General features: G+C 38.7%; 1 protein-coding gene across 3 annotated transcripts; it reads right to left on the reverse strand.

The window, feature by feature from the left end:
• Positions 1–481: 481 nt before the first annotated feature.
• On the reverse strand, positions 482–19,517 carry rcc2 (regulator of chromosome condensation 2). 3 transcript variants are annotated; one of them, XM_057826506.1, is made up of 13 exons: positions 19,257–19,346; positions 12,545–12,764; positions 12,369–12,462; positions 9,654–9,797; positions 9,445–9,576; positions 9,290–9,378; positions 7,868–7,982; positions 7,628–7,794; positions 7,373–7,553; positions 1,706–1,811; positions 1,548–1,620; positions 1,403–1,480; positions 482–1,332 (listed from the first exon to the last, which is right to left on the reverse strand). In XM_057826506.1, exons 2-13 carry the CDS (start codon positions 12,743–12,745, stop codon positions 1,228–1,230), a joined length of 1,485 nt encoding a protein of 494 aa, XP_057682489.1. In that variant the 5' UTR covers positions 12,746–12,764; positions 19,257–19,346; the 3' UTR covers positions 482–1,227. The 3 variants fall into 3 exon arrangements, with proteins under 3 accessions (XP_057682489.1, XP_057682479.1, XP_057682472.1); XM_057826496.1 differs by lacking the exon at positions 19,257–19,346 and adding an exon at positions 18,772–19,144; XM_057826489.1 differs by lacking the exon at positions 19,257–19,346 and adding an exon at positions 19,359–19,517 and having other exon boundaries at positions 484–1,332.
• Positions 19,518–20,192: the final 675 nt, after the last annotated feature.

The following is a 20,192-nucleotide window of genomic DNA, read 5'->3' on the forward strand; positions in this document are numbered from 1 at the left end:
CTCTACTCTTTGCATAACTGGCAAAAAAAAAATCTAATATGTGATAGAGGAAAAATGTAACGATTCGTGTAGCCCAAAGTAGCAGAGTAATTTTTTTTCCCGTCTCGAACCTACTCAAGTAACAGTATAGGTCAGTAAAAAATACTTTTAGAAGTGTATTTTTCTCAAAACGTTACTCAAATGTAATGGAGTACATGTTACACATTACTACCCACCCCTGGTCAGGCAGTGCACTAGAGTTGCTTATTAAAGTTAACGATTGAGAAGACATGTTTGATCTTGCCACAGATGCTTCAAAGCGCTGCATGCGCCAATCATTGTTTAACTTGTTAAACAGTTGCTGTGGCAACTAAGTGAGCAGTGACTCAATGACGTATTTAATAAAGACAAGCACTTTTATTCTTGTCTAAAAATAGTGAGTCACATGTTTAAAACATTACTTTTTAAGTGCTTGAAAACCATTAAAATACAAAAATTTGGAGAAAGTTTAAAAATGTCATATGTATCTCTTGTCAATGCTAAATCTGAATACATTGAACACCAAAAAATTGGGGGAGGAGGGGGTGCTACTTCGCAGTTTTTCCACTTATCGCGGCGGGTTCTAGTCCCTATTCATTTCGAAAAACAAGTGATCACTGTAGTTCATTTTGTACAAATCCTACTTGTTTATAACCACATGCTGAACTCCAATGGATCATCAGTTTACACAAACTTTTATTTTGGAATGAAAATGTAACCAGAACAACAAACAGATTAACATCCTTTGCTGATTTAGAAAAAAAAAATAATAATTCACCCATCTCAAATACTTTGAGAGTGCAGCATTGGCCCCAAACAAAAGCATCCAAGGCAAAAAAAAAAGTCCCAACATTGATCTATCACGAAGGAATGTAACAAAGCTGGAAAAACAACTTCCATAACAGGGCCACGAAAAATGTACGTAGGCACTCGTATGGAGCATCCGTCCCTGCAGAAGTGAGGGTCATACTCAAGCACCCGTAAAGTTGACAATATTTCTCCTGTGCTGCAACGCATACGACGAACAAATGAGTGAGCGTGTAAGAAAAGGAAGGTAGGCACAACCCTAGAACGAAGAGGAAGAAGTGCTTGATGTAAACTAGGCTTCACTCAACAAGTGAAATGGTCTTAATAGTTCTTTGAACGTCCAAATTGGTGGAAAGAGCGTCGGGCAGACGCGTCTACCGGGCGAACCGCTTCCGAGCCTGATCAGATTGTTCGAGGATTGTACTCGGGCAGCTTTTGCAGTCTCTCCTGCTCGGCCGGAGTGTCTGTCCTGGCGATGATCATGGAGTGAGAGTAACCCATCACCACCTGGAAACGACATAAAAACTAAAGTGAGCCGACCATTATCTGGCGCATCTACTTAAGTCATTCAGCGAACCTGTTGATTATAAATGCCGTCCAGAGTCTTGACTTCTTGCGGGACGGTCGAAGACTTGGCTTTGTTGTCTCCGTAGCCCTAAACAATCAGATTTTGTACCATTTGACCCACGCTCATGATCGTGATGTAAAGCATTTAATCTTACCAACTCTCCAAAAGTAGGTGAAGGTCCCCAGCTAATGGTGGCCTCATCTGCTGCGATGATAATGCTGCTTTTCCTATTTCGTACCAGCAAATTAAAATATTCACACGTGTGATTTCTGAAAACATCCACATGGCACAATTCGCACGTGGAGGGCTTACCCGCATGCCAAACTACGGATTTTCCAGCCGCACAGATCCTGCACCGCTTTGGGGTACATTGTTGACTCTCTGGAAGTGTTGGTCACCCCCCAGAAGAAAAGACTCCCTGCAAATGGCAGGATCGCAAAAACATTTTCGGGGGTCAATTCCGGTCATCATTCAGTTTGGTGAATAACAATCACTCCCCCCAAAAAATAAAATAAAAAAAAAACATAAAATAAACGTAATCTTTAGTTTAAGCAGCCGCTAGCTTAATGCTAATATACAATGGAATTAATTCAAGCGCTAACAGAAATTTGCGTCAATTTGCCTGAATTCATTACACTTTTCCATATTTCATTTCATTTGTGTTTAAAAATCTAAAAATACATTTCATTTTGTTAGCGCCTCTAGCTTAATGCTAAAATACAAAGGAAGCCACCATTCAACCGCAAATAAATTAGCATCGATTCGATATTATAGCATTCAAGGGGTGTGTATTGCCATTCGCATCACGATTCACAGGTTACAATTCGATCGCGATACTACACTTTAAGACGATTATTGTAATCTTTGTAAATTTTGTATATTATTTCAGAAAAAACAAACTACATATAAAAGTACATTTATATCAATTTATTACTGAAACTTCATCCAGCAATCGAGTAAATATGTTTTTGTTTTAGGTTTGAACAATATACGGCTTTCATTATAACATTTTCTCATTTTTAGAGCAAAAATGCTTAATAGCAGGATTCTAAATATGAAAAAAAAAAACTATGTATTTGGCGGAAAACACACACAAGGCTGAAAAAGCAGTTTCTGCTCTTGCACCCCTCTTTAAAAGAAACTGCTGTATTTTACGCCAAAAGAACTGTTGTGTTTGATAGAACAATATGGCTATATGCTGCCATAGCAGATTCCTGGTGCAATAAGCCCCTGAACTATTTTTAATTTGTCCATTTTACCCTGAAAAGCCTTTGCAGACGTTGCGCAACCGCTTTTGTTTCAACCTAGACATAAAAAGAAGGTAAGTGATCGTATTTATTATTTGAAATGTGTCATTTTTTAGAATCATTAATTGATGTCTAATATTTAGTTGTTTTTTTTTAAAAAAAAGGACTTTAAAAAATTGTTCGCTCGCGTATTTTAAACATTTAAACAAAATACGTCACAATGAAAAAATCTGTAAAAAAGTCATGGATATCTACCTCATAACTATCGCTTAATTGTATTTTTTTTTTGTTACTGTCGTATTTTCCCCAATATTTTAGATGATAAATAATCGATCCAAACAAAGAAAAAAAAAACGTTTAAGAGTAAATATATGAAAATGAAAATCTCGACCACTCCTTGATGTCTGCGATTTCTGCATCGCGACCGTTGTTATATTACCATGTTTCACCCATAAAATCCCCCCAAAATCCAGCTGTGGCCATTCATAGCTGTGTCTTGACACTCGGTGATACATGCTACATGGAGTTTTTGGATTGAAAAGAGGTAAGTACACGATAATATCTTGTTAAAATCATGGCGCCTTTAATTATGCTCCCGCGTGCTCTCACCTCTAGTTAGGGTTTTGCTGTTTAAATTTTTTTTTTAATTATTTTTTTTTAAATGCCCTCCAGTTCAAAATTTTTCTTCCCCCAGAAAATTGAGATTATAAGCTTTCCAATGATGTATCACACATGCAAATAGGACTATTTTGAAATTTGGCCAAATTGGGGGTCTCAGAGCGGAACTTCAAGTCACCTGAGTGTTTTCCGCCATATCATGTTAAAAACTAAGAAAGCAGGTCAAAACATTAGCTTAGGCATCCAGGTATATCAACCACCACAGGGCTAAAAGACCTGTTATTATGGTATTTGGTAACGCTGTCAAATACAGTTAATACCATAAGACTGTCATTAGACAATCATAGTTATGACATTGTGATTTTGATTATGACATTGCAACAGATAGAGGTGGGAATCTTTGGGCACCTAACGATTCGATTACGATTCAGAGGCTCCGATTCGATTATAAATCGATTATTGATTCACCACAACCCCCCGCCCCCGGCTTTTAATTTTTTTGTACGCTAGTTCCAAAATTGTTCAAAAATCCGGCTAAACAAACTACTATTTCAGTATCATGTTAACCGTTAAAAACAGCAAATAAAATACTCGAGTCCCCATTCTGTATCAGCAGCTTTAAACTACATTCAATTAATTTAATGTTGTGAATCAACCGTTAAAGTTGTTAAAATTGCTCCCGTTATTCCATAATTTCCCTTCCGTCTCCTTTCGACGTGAAAGTTTTAAAACTGTTTCATCATTTAAAGAGATTCAAGTCAAGATTTTGGTGATTTAGGTTTTTTTTTTTTTTAGATGAAAAGTAATTAGGTTCTCTACAACAGAGCCTTCTAGAGAAGCCTACTGCTTTAAGATGACGCCTGTTTACTAGCGCGGGAAAGTGTCATTTCGCATCTAGTTCTTGGTATATGATCTAACATAGCCGTCCTCCACATCTAGTTCTAGATATATGTGATATCTACCACAGCCATATGTTGCCGTATGTTTGTAGCAACTAGCAAATGGGCGCTGTTTGTAGCGGCTGATGGCTGCAGTCAGGTATTAGTTTTTTTTTTATTATCTAGTGCATGAGTTGAACATGATATTTACTCTCGGTTCGTTCCTCATTGCGTCCCGAAGACCGCGCTGACTGTGTTTTATTTCCGTTTTATCTGGTATAATTCAATAATCGGAATTTGGATGTTTGTGAATCGTTCTCGAATCTTCCACGGCCGAATCGCGAATAATCTAAGAGTCGAAAATTTCGCACGCCTCTAGTAAAGATGTCATTTAGTGTTATCCGGCAAATTATCTCCCTTTTGAAAGGGTGTAAAAGATCCAAGCTGGACATAAATGGAGTTGGTGACATAATTTGCCATATGATACTTAATGACATACACTGCTGTCCAAAGGTATTGGCACCCATGCAATTCTGTCAGATAATCCTCAATGTCTTCCAGAAGAATTATTGCAATTACAAATGCTTTGTTAGTAATATCTTGACTTATTTTGCTTGCAATAAAAAAACACAAAAGAGAATGAAAAAAAAAATCATTATCATTTGACACAATATTGGCACTTTTTAAAATCATGTGATGCTTCTCTAATTTGTGTAATTAACATCACCTGTTACTTACCTGTGGCACATAACAGGTGGTGGCAATAACGAAACCACACTTGCAGCCATTTAAAATGGATTCAAGTTGGCTCAACCTCTGTCCTGTGTCCTTGTGTGTACCACATTGAGCATGGAGAAAAGAAAAGACCAAAGAACTGTCTGAGGATTTGAGAAGCAAAATTGTGAGGAAGCATGGGCAATCTCAAGGCTACAAGTCAATTTCCAAAGACCTGAATGTTCCTGTGTCTACCGTGCGCAGTGTCATCAATAAGTGTAAAGCCCATGGCACTGTGGCTGACCTCCCTAGATGTGGACAGAAAAGAAAAAATGACAAGAGACTTCAACGAAAGATTGTGCGGATGGTGGATAAAGAATCTCGACTAACATCCAAACAAGTTCAAGCTGTCCTGCAGTCCGAAGGTACAACAGTGTCAACCCGTACTATACATCGGCATCTGAACGAAAAGGGACTCTCTGGTAAGATACACAGGAAGGTCCCACTTCTGACCCAGAGACATAAAAAAGCCAGGCTGGAGTTTGCCAAAACTTACCTGAGAAAGCCAAAAACGTTTTGGAAGAATGTTCTCTAGTCAGATGACACAAAAGTAAAGCTTTTTAGGAAAAGGCATCAACATAGAGTTTACAGGAAAAAAACTAGGCCTTCAAAGAAAAGAAAACGGTCCCCACAGTCAAACATGGCGGAAGTTTCCTGATGTTTTGGGGTCGCTTTGCTCCTTCTGACACTGGACTGCTTGACCGTGTGCGTGGCATTATGAAGTCAGACTACCAACAAATTTTGCAGCATAATGTAGGGCCCAGTGTGAGAAAGCTGGGTCTCCCTCAGAGGTCATGGGTCTTCTAGCAGGACAATGACCCAAAACACACTTCAAAAAGGCACTAGAAAATGGTTTGAGAGAAAGCACTGGAGACTTTTAAAGTGGCCAGCAATGAGTCCAGACCTGAATCCCATAGAGATTTGAAAATGGCAGTTTGGAGAAGGAAAGGCACCCTTCAAATCTCAGACACCTGGAGCAGTTGGCCAAAGAAGAACGGTATAAAATTCCAGCAGAGCATTGTAAGAAACTCATTGAAGAATACTGGAAGCGGTTGTTCGCAACTTTTTTGTCTAAAGGTTGTGCTACCAAGTACAGGGTGACACAAAAAAAAGTTTACACTCAGTTGACTGCTTGTTTAAAAGCCATTGAAACATATCTAAATAGGTTGTCATGCTTAAGTGATTCATTAAGGTCACTCAATGCAGCTGGTAATCTTTCGTCTCTACAATTCCTGTGCTTCTGCTGAAAATGAAGAAAACTTTAGCTGTACCTGAATTGCTGCGTGCCGGTCTGACACCTTCTGAGATTGCAGCAAATCTGAGAATATCCAGATGTGCAGTCTACAAAGTTAAAAAGAAGCTGAAAGATACTGGAACAGCCTCACGAAAACCTGGGTCTGGAAGTGCCCGATCTGTGGGGACCAAAAAGTTGATTGACAAGGTGATATGTGGCCACCCAGAGTCCAGATCTCAATCCCCTGGATTATAGCATATGGGCAACTGTGGAGGACAGTGCCTGTAAGAAGCCACAAACTTCTGTGGCAGCCTTGGAGAGGTTCATTGTTAGATCTTGGGAAAAGATGACAGCATCCTACATAAACAAACGTTCCGCAGGCGCCTGGAGGCTGTTGTGACACTTAAGGGAGGACACATTGAAAAATAGAGTGTACTGTACATGTTCTTTACAATAATGTATAATTTGTGATTAAATTCTAATTCTAAGATGAATAAACATGGCATTTAAGTTGTATTATGGCAGTGTAAACTTTTTTGGGGTCACCCTGTATTAGGCTCAGGGTGCCAATACTTTTGTCTGCCCCATTTTTGGAGTTTTGTGTAAAATTATGTTTTTTTTCCCCCATTCTCTTTTGTGTTTTTTCAAAGCAAAATAAATGAAGATATTACTACCAAAGCATTTGTAATTGCAATCATTTTCTGGGAGAAATTGAGCATTATCTAACAGAACAGCAGGGGTGCCAATACTTTTGGCCAGCAGTGTAAGCATTCAGTAACGCCCATGATAGTGTCATTTCATAATTATGACTGTGTTATGACAGTCTTATGACGCCGCTGTTAAATAAAGTGTTACCTATTAACCCAACTAAATCAACAAATAAGCCGCACTAGACTATAAACCACAAATATCAAAACAAAGGGAAAAAAGTAGCAGCTTATAGTCCAAAAATTACGGTAGGTTGAAAAGTTACATATTGTTGCTTTAAAGGTGGAAAGGTGCTATACAAGTGTAACTCAACTTACCATCTGTAATTTTGGGTTGTACCATTTCAATTACTGACAGTAAGTACTGCTAGGATTCTAACATTAACTTCTTATGTATTTTCTATTGTTTTGATTGGAGATTCTAGAAAAGGAAATAGTAAATTATCGCTGCTGATCTTCCCAGTCAAATTGGATTGGTCGTCTATCGCAGTCAATGGCAATAGATTGATAAATGTTCTTACCCATCTCACTGATAGCAAAGGAACACTGGTAGCCCGTATGGATATGGCTGGCTCCCCGTCCAGGAAAGTCGAACAGTTTAACCAGGCGAGGAACCATCTCGTCCTTCTGCTCCGTGTGGCCCAGACGCCCGTAACCGCCAAACCCCCAGCTGAATACTCGCTTCTGTGAGTCCAACACCAGCTACGTGCACCAAGAAAAACAAGCGTCGACATTTAGCATAACAAATGAAACACCTCTGCGTAGTCATCGCTCACCGTGTGGTTGGATCCACAGGCCACGTCTCGGACCACCACGTTTGGCACGGGCGTGATCTGGCCGTCTTTGGACTTCTCGATGAAGATGGCGACGCGGCGAGGGATGAGTTCACAGTCGTACTCGATGCGCTGAGCGCGCGCTATGAACTTGCCGTCGCTGTTGTGTCCTGATTTCAAAACCATATCCCTGGTGATTCTAAAGCCTTGTAATGTGCGTTGGGCGATTTCACGTCGTCTTACCGAGCTGTCCGTACTCAGGGCAGCCGAAGGAATAAAGGTTCCCTTTGCAGTCCACTACCATGCTGAACTCTGCGCCGCATGCAACTTTCACCAACGGCTGGCCGTTGTAGGAAATCTGAGCCAGGAAAATACGGACATCTTCATTTTCGTTGTTGGTATTGTACTACGTTTTGTGCATGTTAGGCCTTGGCGTTTTTAAGATCGAGATTGTATTGTAAAAAAATAAAAATTGGAGGGGGACTAATTCTGGTAATCAGTCGTGACCTCAATTCGATCAAACTTTGCATTCATTTGTTCACGACAAGATGTTAGCTTATTGCCAACATACAATGGAACGAAAATTAGTACTGTGTCGTGGTATTTTATTCAATATTAACAAAAATTCATTAGGGCTGTGCCATCATAGGCACCCCATGATTCGATTCAATTACGATTCAGGGTGCTACGATTCGACTTTTGAAATCTTAAATCCAGGGCTGTCAAAATTATCACGTTAACAGGCAGTAATTAATTTTTTAATTAATCACGTTAAAATATTTGACGCAATTAACGCACATGCCCCGCTCAAACAGATTAGAATGACAGCACAGTGCAATGCCAACTTGTTACTTGTGTTTTTTGGAGTTTTGTCGCCCTCTGCTGGCGCTTGGGTGAGACTAATTTTATGGGCTTAAGCATCCATGAGCATTGTGTTATTATTGACATCAACAATGGCTGGCTAATAGTTTATTTTTTGACTGAAAATTTTACAAATTTTACTAAAACGAAAACATTAAGAGGTGTTTTATTATAAAATTTCTATAACTTGTACTAACATTTATCTTTTAAGAACTACAAGTCTTTTGATCCATGGATCGCTTTAACAGAATTATAATGTTAATGCCATCTTGTTGACTTATTGTTATAATAAACAAATACAGTACTTATGTACCGTATGTTGAATGTATATATCCATCTTGTGTCTTATCTTTCCATTCCAACAATAATTTACAGAAAAATATGGCATATTTTATAGATGTTCTGAATTGCGATTAGTTACGCTTAAATAATTTTTAAGCTGTAATTAACTCGATTAAAAACAACTCTCGGGGCATATGCTCTTCCTGTACACTGACAGAATCAAGTTTATCAATAAAGATGCATTCTTCTACTATTCTGTTACTGTCAATGGCCAAGGAGAATTTCTTGTTTTTATTTCTATTTTTAGCATCAACTTTCTATGTTCATATTATGTCACTGTCAATTATTTGTTATTGAAAAGATGCACATTTCAAAGAACCAGTAATGTTAAGTGGAAAATGAACATTTCTCCAATGTGTATTATCCATGAAAAGTGTTTTTTTCTTCTTTTTCTCTTTTCCATTTTTTCTCATTGTGCCAGGTGCCCAGTCCTATTGCATGTACAAAGTAGTTTGTACTTACAGGTGCTGGACTGAGGACGGCATCAGTCTGACTTCCTTGGCCGAGCTGTCCCAGCTTGTTTTCACCAAAGGAATATGCAATGGCATCCTCTTTAAAAAAAAAAAAAAATACATTAACAGGTACTGTATGTACATAATGATGCTGTATAAGCATACCTGTGAGCGCCAGGGTGTGATTTCGTCCGCAGGCTGCAGAGACAGTCACCTGATCAGCCAGCGCCTCAATCAACTTGGGGGCATCCAGACGTTTGGTGTCTCCGTGGCCCAGCTGACCTTTGTCGTTGCGCCCTGCACAAAAAAATCCATTTGAACTTCTACCTCAGAAGGTGAAAAAGCCAAATTTTTACCGTGAGCACGCCACTCACCCCAACTCCACAGCTTGCCCTCGGTGGTGATGAGAAGACTGTGTGCCGCGCAGGGCCCGGAAATCACGCAGCTAACCAGGATGTCATTTAGACAGCCGTAGCGGTGCGGACCCCACAAATTCTGGCCGAGGTTGCGGAAAGCCGCTAGAAAAGAGGTACATTTTTTTTGTAATTACTATGACTAATAATAAATATTGTACGGCCATAAATTCTCACCAGATGATGAAATTTTAGTACGTATAGAGCAGGTGCAGCATCCTTCAAACAAGGTCTTTGTCTAGCAGCGGCTATGAATAAGAGCCCCCCCTTTCTCCCCATCACAAATCCCTTTGCGACAAAGCACATTTAACAGCGTGTGCGCATCAATAAGACCTCAGCAGGGGGGAGGGGTGTCCAGAATATGCATACACTTACACAGATGCGTTACACACACACACTGGAATTCCCCGTGCATTCAAGATTTTTGTGATTACAGAGACTCTTCCGGATCAGGGACATTCCTTGTCTTGATTGATTAATGTCCTAATCTGAACCATTCGTCATTGTTATTGATTTGACCATTGCAAGGAATGCCCCAACATCTTGAGAAAGTGACCGGGAAATGTACAGGAAAGGACCCTAAATCAAAAGGGAAGTGACCCATAAGTCCCCAAAAAACGAAAATCATCCAATTCGTTTAAACTGTGAGGACTGGCTGTGAATGCTCATCTCAGAGTGTTGATGATGTCGCTAGACGTCCAATTCATGTTGACTGAGAAGTCAACATGAATTGGACATCTAGTGCCGTCAATGGCAGCCAATGAGTTGACAAGAAAAATGCAAAAATATCCTTCATTACTGTTACTATCAAGAGTAGCGCAAAATCTAATTTCCCCTTTACAACAAATTTCTGGCAGCCTGTAGTAATACAGAAAAAAATAACTGAGTATCGATATTTTTGCAATCAAATCCCATACTTGTAAACAACATTTCAGGATCGATACTTTTAGGGCTGCAGCTATCGGTTATTTTAGTAGTTGATTAATCAATGAACTAGTTAGTTCGAGTAATTGAGAAATCGGATAAGGAACATAAAAAAAGAAAATACCTGAGCTGAGCCTCAAACGTTATAAAAAGTATGTAACAGTATGTACAGCAAAAAACAAAAACAACTATTGGCTAACTTGCATAGCAAAAGTCAGCTAGCTTAAATGCTATAAAATGCTAACTTTTTTTTTTAACAATGCTCTTAAATGGTTGGGACACATATTCCCACAAAAAAGGCTAAAAATACATATAAACTGAATTATGAATCCATTAAAAAAAAATTTTTTATTAGTTATTATATTTTATATAATCATTAGATTAGTCTTAACGGAGTAGCTGGATTCAGCCATGTGAAATGAGGCAGACTAGAGGCGGTGGGTCCACCAAATAAAAACTAAATGCCAACACTTTCAAAACAAACCATTACAACGCCACTTTAAATGAATACTCGAAGCAGCAAAATTTAATTTGAATCTTTTTTTCCTAATCGAATCCTCGAGTTAGACGATTAATCGTTGCAGCTAGGGTTGTTCCAATCATGTTTTTTTGCTCGCGATCCGATCCCAATCGTTTTAGTTTGAGTATCTGCCGATCCCGATATTTCCCGATCCGATTGCTTTTTTTTTTTTTGCTCCCGATTCAATTCCAATCATTCCCGATAATTTTTACCTATCATATACATTTTGGCAATGCATTAAGAAAAACATGAATAAAACTCGGACGAATATATACATTCAACAAACAGTACATAAGTACTGTATTTGTTTATTATGACAATAAATCCTCAAGATGGCATTTACATTATTTACATTCTTTCTGTGAGAGGGATCCACGGATAGAAAGACTTGTGACTTTGTATATTGTGACTAAATATTGCCATCTAGTGTATTTGTTGCGCTTTCAGTAAATGATACTGTAGCCATGCCTAAATGCATGATGGGAAGTGGAACCATGACTGTGCGTAGTGCTACCAATTGATATATCTTCTCCGCTCTGGGAAATAACATTAGGTGTTAAGAAAAAGATCAATTGCTACCTTGCTTCCCCACATTGCTTCCCATGATATTTCTAATCGTGGGAAGAGGGATTGTAAGGCTTTAGCCAATTAAAACAAGGCTCCAAAGGCTGCCAAAATTCACTCTACCTATTTTACGCTGCCTTTTATCTCTCTATATAGGTAAAACGGCGCCATTACAGATTGAGCGCGACAATGCGTGAGTAGGTCGTGCAGCGCATGCATTGATTACGTTAAATATTTTAACGTTTTTAACATTTTTTAAAAAATTAATTACCGCCGTTATCGGGATAAATTTGATAACCCTACCTTAAGCCTAAACTAAATACTCTGGATGATTGTAACATTTTATGTCTGAAATACAATAAATACAATTAGAAAACGATTTAATTAAAAAATATATATATTAAAAAAAAGGCATAGCCGATATTTTTTTGCCGATTCCGATACTTTGAAAATGACGTGATCGGACCCAATCGATCTCTAGTTGCAGCACTAGATACTTTCAACAACCCTAATTGGTGCAACTCATTTTGCTATACCAGATCCCATTTGATACCACTTTTGCATTGAATGTCATTGTTTTTGGCCCAAAAAAAAAAAAAAAAAGAAAAAAGTTGATTTATCATAAGTTTATACGGTAATTAGTTTTTCTAATATTTTTTTTTTTTTACCTTGTTGTTTGGGGACTTCTTTTCTTCCAATCAAATCCCAGTTAGTTGCTCCAAATATGACCAGTTGACCTTTCACCTTTGGACATTCGAGTTTCTGTGCAAAAGAAACACAAACTGCTAAAAAACAAGCTGCTGTTTAAAAATAACAAAAATCAAGAAGACTGGCACAGACTTACAATTTTCTCTTTTTCATCATCCGCCACAGTGACAGGTTGCAAAGTGGACTTTGTGGAGGGCTTGCCTGGCTTCTTGTTGTTCTCCTGTTCGTACTCAAAGTCGTCGTCGCTGCTAAAGTCTCTCTCTTTTCTTTTGCCACTCGCTTTCTTCTTCTTTAGAGACCCGTTTCCAGAGATGTCTGTCACCTTCTTGCGTGGCATTTTCAGTCAAAAAAAAAAGCTGCGGGTAATCAAGGACAGCAGCATTTTGAGATTAGGAACAGTACAAGAGCCTGCTGTACTTTTGCATTTGACAGTTTTGTACTATTTTTAGCTTTCCAGTGTTTCTCATACGAACATTTCCTATTACAACATTTGGAGGTTTTTAACTGAACTTAATGTACTTGGTTGCGTATGAATACCGACTTGTTGCTTACACGGAACGGTACGCTCAGATGTACAGTTTTTCATTTGTGATACAGCATAGATGTCATATACACAGGAATTATGACAAAGTTGTTATGAAAGAACTGTTTGTAGTACTGTCATTATGGTCACATGGCACAAAGAAGGCAAACTAAATCACCGGTTGTTTGGTGTTTTTTGCTTACAATTATTTCATCCATACCGTTTTTTTTTTTTTTTTGCGTTAGGTCTGAGACTTAACGAATTCCTGAGTGCACAATCCAAAACTTATCTCAGTTTATCGCTATCCAAGTTTTTGAACTAGATGATGCCCGTTTTCTCAAAATAAATATGTAAAATACTGTCCAAAACATATCGCTGCTGCCCAGCAAAAAATGTTGTTTTTTTTTTTGTGTGGCTGAAAAGAGGGTGTTATGCTGCATCTAAAATATATATATTTTTTATTACATCTACATAATGTTTGCTAGGCAATATTGACATGTGTTTCATTCAGTTATTCTAATATTGACAAACAATTAGTGCTGCAACGATCAATCGATTAACTAGAGTATTCGATTAGAAAAAAATATTGGAATTAAATTTTGTTGCCTCAAGTATTCGTTTAACTAAAGTGACGTTGTAATGTTTTGTTTTGAAAGTGTTTAGATTTAGTTTATAGTACATTGCCCTCTGGTCTGGTCTGCCTTATTTCACATGGCTGAATCCAACTGCTCCCTGTTAAGACCAACATAAGCTAAGTTTTTCTTTGGGCTAATGATTTTTAATGCATTTGTAATTTAGTTTATGTGTATATTTGGCTGTTTTTTGTGGTAATATGAGTCTGAACCATTTGTTAAGAGCATTGGAAAAAAAAAACGTTAGCATTATTATAGCATTTAAGCTAGCGGACTTTTGCCATGTAAGTTAGCCAATTGTTCTTTTGTTGTACATAGATCCTCATTTATTTATTTTTAATACCGTTTGAGGCTCAGCTCAGGTATTTTAATTTTTCATGTTCCTTTTCCGATTACTCGATTATTCGAACTAACTAGTTCATCGATTAATCGACTACTAAAATAATCGATAGTTGCAGCCCTACAAACAATAAAATGTATAAGAAATAACACCTTAGAAAAGATGGCTACTGTAATTATAATTACACGCAATTAGAAACATACTACGCAGTTAAAAGGATAGATAATTCCTTGATCGTGTACAAGATTAAGAATCTTGTTTAGAAAAACGTTGAAATTTAATAATTTGTCATTTCGTCGAAACAGACATTGTCAGGCATTTGGAAATGCAAATACTATTTTAGCCAATCAAATACGAATATCTCAGATTGCCCCGTCTACTGGTCACATATTGGCTACCTACACACAGCTGTTGGAGAAACTAGCTTTAATGGATCCAGGAGGTGAAATGGACTTTGTCCAAATCTCAGACGGAGAAAGACAGTGACGGATTGAAGAGGCACAACAACTACAAAGTAGGCATGTGCCGGTATGGTATTCTGACGGTATGATAACTTTAAGCCTAAATATCACGGTTTCACAGGATTCACGGTATTGTAATTACAGCTCTAAAATGTGTAACTTTGAGATATCTGGGTTTTAAAAAAAATTAACACATTTTCCATTGAAGAGGATTTTTCATTTGCAAAACATATTAGCAAATTGGAACAAATGTATAATGTTAAGTTTAAATAAAATATTCTTAATAAAATTAAAAATACAGTCCTTTAGGTGAGCCTAAACCCACAGCCACAGCTCAACATGATTACCATCAGAGCAAAAATAACTGAATTATTTTCCATAAAAAGCATGTGTGTATGACTCGTATTATCTTTAAATTATACAAACGCACTCTTTCTCAACACAGTTGCCAGAGAGAAAAAAAAACACATTTTACCACCGCTAGACACACTATTCACGCTGGTGTTAACTCGTATCTGGTGGGAAACGTTCAATGACAGTTTTCACTAGAGGTGGGAATCTTTGGGCACCTAACGATTCGATTACGATTCAGACTCCGATTCGATTATAAATCGATTACTGATGCCCCCCTCCCCCCATTTTTTTTTTTTTTTTTAATGTTTTGTATATTTGTTCCAAAATTGTTCAAAAATCCTGTCAGGCTAAATAAACCAAACTACTTATTTAGTATCAAGTTACCGGTTAAAAACAGTAAATAAAATACTCAAGTCCCCATTCTGTATCAGCAGCTTTAAACTACATTCAATTAATGTTGTGAATCAACCGTTAAAGTTGTTAAAATTGCGCCCGTTATTCCATAATTTCCCTCATGTCTACTTTCGACATGTGAAAGTTTTAAAACTGTTTCATCATTTAAAGATAGATTCAAGTCAAGATTTTGCCGATTTAGGGGTATTTTAGATAAAAAGTAATTAGGTTCTCTACAACCGAGCCTTCTAGAGAAGTCTACTGCTTTAAGATGGCGCCTGTTTACTAGCGCTGGAAAGTCCGTCATTTTACATCTAGTCTAGATATATGTGATATCTACCATAGCCGTATGTTGCACTATGTTTGTAGCAACTAGCAACTGGGCGCTGTTTGTAGCGGCTGACGGCCACAGTCAGGTATTATTGTTTTTGTTTTTTTTACCTAGCGGCATTAGCTGCACATGATATTTACTCTCGGTCCGTTCCTCATTGCGTCCCGAAGACCGCGCTGACTGCGTTTTATTTCCGCTTTACCTGGTATAATTCAATAACCGGAATTTGGATGTTTGTGAATCGTTCTCGAATCTTCCACGGCCGAATCGCGAATAATCTAAGAATCGGAAATTTTGCACGCCTCTAGTTTTCACTAGTGATGGGACGAAATGGGCCGAGGTTCCGAAGCTTGTGTCGAGTAATGGGAGGGGTGTTTCCACGAGGCTTGTAGCGAGGCGCGCGTCATTTCGGCAGAACCCGGAAATGATGAAGTGAGAAGCCTCGCCGGCCGGCTGAATCTGATGTACGCTACGGAAGTGATCCGACGTTCGGCGCGCATTGCAAACACAGTAGGCTACAGACTACGGTATAAATTGGTTGCAAAACGTGATCGCCTGTTATCTCACATTTTGTGTATTTCGGGCTCCTGTACTTGTTACATGATCTGTGCGCAACAGTGCAACCAGTGCAATCTTTTTTCGAGCCTTGTCCTTTGCTTGCGATGGAAACTGCGCAAAAAAAAAGCGATCCTCCCCTGTATGGGAACATTTTCATTTGATTGCTTTCAATAAGGTAAGGGAGAAGAACTACATTAATAAACATCAACAGAATGAACAATCCATTAGTGTACTGGGAGGCAGAAAAGAATACCTACCCGAATTTATAAAAACTGACACTCACATTTATCAGCACCCCAGCTTCATCTGTGCCTTGTGAAAAAAGAATATTTTCTAAAGCTGGTGAAATATTGTCCAAAAAAAAAAAAGAAACCGTTTAAAGCCAGCCACTGTGGGAAAGCTATTATTTCTCAACAAAAATGAATAACAAATTATCCTTAGTACTTGTTTTGTTATTTTTGTTTTGTTATTTTGTTCACGTACTAAATTACAAACATAAGCACATTCATATCTTTGTCATAATCAAATAACCATTGAATTCTTAACAATGTTGACCTCTTGGGCTTGTAGACCACTTGATGGCGCCATAGAGTAAATGAAGCACAATGAAGCTTTGCTACATGTGCAAACCAATTGGCTGCAAAGCTTCATTGCTTCATAAGGCTTCATTTGGCCATCACTAGTTTTCACTAACCTCTAATTTTGTATAAATGCGAAATCATATTGGAGGTATTGCCACCTTAGCAGCCACCCACCGCACACGTTTTACATGTCGGTTGGCCCTCCTCTAAGCTGCGGCCATCTGTAACTTCTGTAGCCGAAGGATTCCCATACCAGCGATTTCGTTTTCTTCAATGGGGGAAAAAGTTCAGGAGTTTCACCTCACAGCTGACTCACTGACACTGAGCAACAACCAGTGGGAGAAGGTTGAGCCTTACAGCTGCAAGTGAGGGATTTCTTAATGATTTTTTTTAGACATAAAAAATAGCTAATACCTTAGGGACAGTATGACAGAAAATTTTTGCAGTTTTGAAACCTTGACGTTTTCATATTTACCTTGAAACCGGTAATCGGCACATGTCTACTATAAAGATGTGTGGCTAAATTCTTAGCAATTTTTTATCTTCTCAAAGTGTATCAGCATTTATATGCTGTACGCGTGTTGTCGGCTGCTGACACCTAATGACTGAATTGTAGAGGTGTGCGAAATTTCCGATTCTTAGATTATTTGCGGAGGATTCGAGAACGATTCACAAACATCCAAATTCCGATTATTGAAATATGTCAAGTAAAGCGAAACTAAAACTGTCAGTGCGGTCTTCGGGACGCAATGAGGAACTAAACATCATGCTTGTCATTCATTACCCGGGTAATGATGATGCTCAATTCAAGGCTCTGGCTCAACTCATGCCGCTAGATAAAATACCTGACTGCTACCGACCAGCGCTACTACGTCCACATAATGCAGCACATATGCATGGCATATGCATAGCAGCACATGTAAAGAAAACTAGAAGTGACACGACAGACTTGCCAGTGTTAGTAAACAGCCGCCATCTTAAAGCAGTAGTCTTCCCTAGAAGGCTGTTGTAGCTAACCTTCCAAGCAAACCTAATTAACTATTTATGTAAAATACTCCTAAATCGGCAAAATCTTGACTTGAATCCATCTTTAAAACACTTTTTAAACTTTCCAATGTCGAAAGTAGACAAAAGGGAAATTATGGAATAACGGGAGCAATTTTAACAACTTTAACGGTTGATTCACAACGTTAATTTACCATATTGGCTTGAATATAAGACTCTTTTTTGCATTGAAACAAGACTGAAAAAGTGGGAGTCGTCTTATATTTGGGGTCTAGACATTATATCCATTCACGACGCTAGATGGCGCCAGATATCATTGAAGCGGATGCTGAACTTGAGGAGTAATGTTCTGTCATGACAGATCTCAGCTACTCTCAAGTTTAACCAGTTTGCATTATTTTATTGCAATGTTTTTCCTTATTCAGATTTGTTATAATCATTTGTTTCAGATGTACTGTAATTATTTTCTGTATAAAAATTTGGGGTTCAAAAAGTCTTTTTTTCAAACTTGAGTCTTGAAAAAGAGGGGATCGTCTTATAATCAGGGCTGTCTGATACTCGGGCCAATAGGGCAATTGAATGTAGTTTAAAGCTGCTGATACAGAATGGGGACTTGAGTATTTTATTTACTGTTTTGAACTTGTTATCTTGAGCCGGAGAGGCTTAATGTACAAATTTTGTAACTAATATACGAAATGGGGGCTCATCAATAATCAATTTATAATCGAATCGTAGCCTCTGAATCGTAATCGAATCGTTAGGTGCCCAAAGATTACCAAAGGTCTCAGAAACGCACGATTTGCCTACTTATTTACTTTTTGATCGTTTATACTAGGATGTAATGCTTTAGGCTGTGAAGAAAAAAACAGGTATATTTAAAAAAATAAACTAAATTTTGGAATCAGCAAGCCAATTTGAGGTTTTTATTTAATCAAATTGTTTCCCAGTCTCATTTTAATAGAAATAAGTCCTAGGTTCCGTCCTGTCGAAGCGTCGTAAACTGAGGACAACTGCACTGTTTTCAAAATTCAGGACAAAGATAGGACACACTTTTGAGGCAAATCTGAAGTAGACGATGAAAATTCCCACAAAACTCGATTTAACGAACACTAATAGGTTCTCTATTATTCTACTTCAAACTTTGTGTGACATGGACAAAATGTTCTAACGTCGCACGAAGCCCACCGTTTACAGTAGAAGATGCAGAGAAGTGTTGAGGAGAGTTGGGACTTCAACTGAGTTTAGTTGTAAGTAGTGCCTGTCCTCAGAACACCATGAAAGCTCATTTTCTAAGAAGTCCAACTACACAGAGACAGACGGACGGAGAGTAAACGCAACAAAGCCCATAGCGTGTGTCCGCCTAGCTGCCTAGCTCCACGAAGCTAAGCACCGACGCTCTTTGTTCGCTTGGAGATTGGCTAGCGAGCTAACAGAGCCAGCAATTCCTCAACTTTTATCATGAACCTCGAACATAAAGGTCACCAGTAAAGTTCGGTCCTCGTACAAACTCCACAACTTCTCCTTTATCCTCCCGCGGGACTACACGCCAACATTTAGGGATAATTAGCCCAACCTTTATCTCCGCGTTAAGCTAACGCATACTTAATAACGACATGCACGTCAAAAAATACCGCGACAGGCAGGGGGACGGAAAAAGAAACTTTACAAACATTTTCAAGACGATGTAGTTTGCCGAGGTGGAGCGAACGGATACGTGCAGTTGCTCGAAAAGGGTTACGCGTAATTTTAAAAATGGAAAATAAATGATGTACCAGCGATTTCCTGATTCAGCAGCTCTCCGTCCGTGTCCGCTTTGATTGATGTGAACAAAAGAAGCTAGAGTCTACTTCCGCATCACGTGGTCACTTGCTTTTTGCTCATCGTCATATGGAGCTATAGTAGGACGTTGCTGCGCGATTGCCATCCATCCATCCATCCATCCATCCATCCATCCATTCATCCATCCAAAATGACTCATTCATTCATCTTCAGTCCCACTTATCCTCACGAGGGTGCTGGCGCCTATCCCTGCTAACAATTGGTACACTGCAAGAGTGTAGGTTTGCATAGGTACGGTGGGGACCAGGGCCGGCCCAGCCTATACGCAGACTATGCAGCTGCCTAGGGACCCTGACCACTAGGGGGCCCCCATTCTGGCAATCGTTTAATTTATATTCTATTTTTTTACTACAGTTTGCTTTATTTGACTTTTGTGAGTTTAGATACTTGATTACAAGCCTAAAAAATATAAGTTCTTTCTTAACTTCTTTCTTTCCTCTTTTAGAAAAATGTTTGACGCTATCTACTGTAAGTACTGACAATCATTTGGGGTGAGAAGTGGGGTGCAGTGCAACACAATCTGATGAATTTACAAAATGTGGACATATGGCTTGGATTGCATGTATGGGTTTCACAGTACACTGTGACGAAATGCACCCAGTTGAAACCAGGGACCGTGTGCTTTGGTCAGATAAGACCAAGATTGAGCTTTTTGACAACAAACACTCTAAGTGGGTCTGGCGTGCCACGAAAGATGCGCATGCTGAAAAGCACCTCATACCAACTGTGAAGTATGGGGGTGGGTCAGTGATGCTGCAGTGATGTGG

The sequence above is a fragment of the Corythoichthys intestinalis genome, chromosome 2 (genome assembly GCF_030265065.1).
Source record: "Corythoichthys intestinalis isolate RoL2023-P3 chromosome 2, ASM3026506v1, whole genome shotgun sequence".
Taxonomy (NCBI): Eukaryota; Metazoa; Chordata; class Actinopteri; order Syngnathiformes; family Syngnathidae; genus Corythoichthys; species Corythoichthys intestinalis.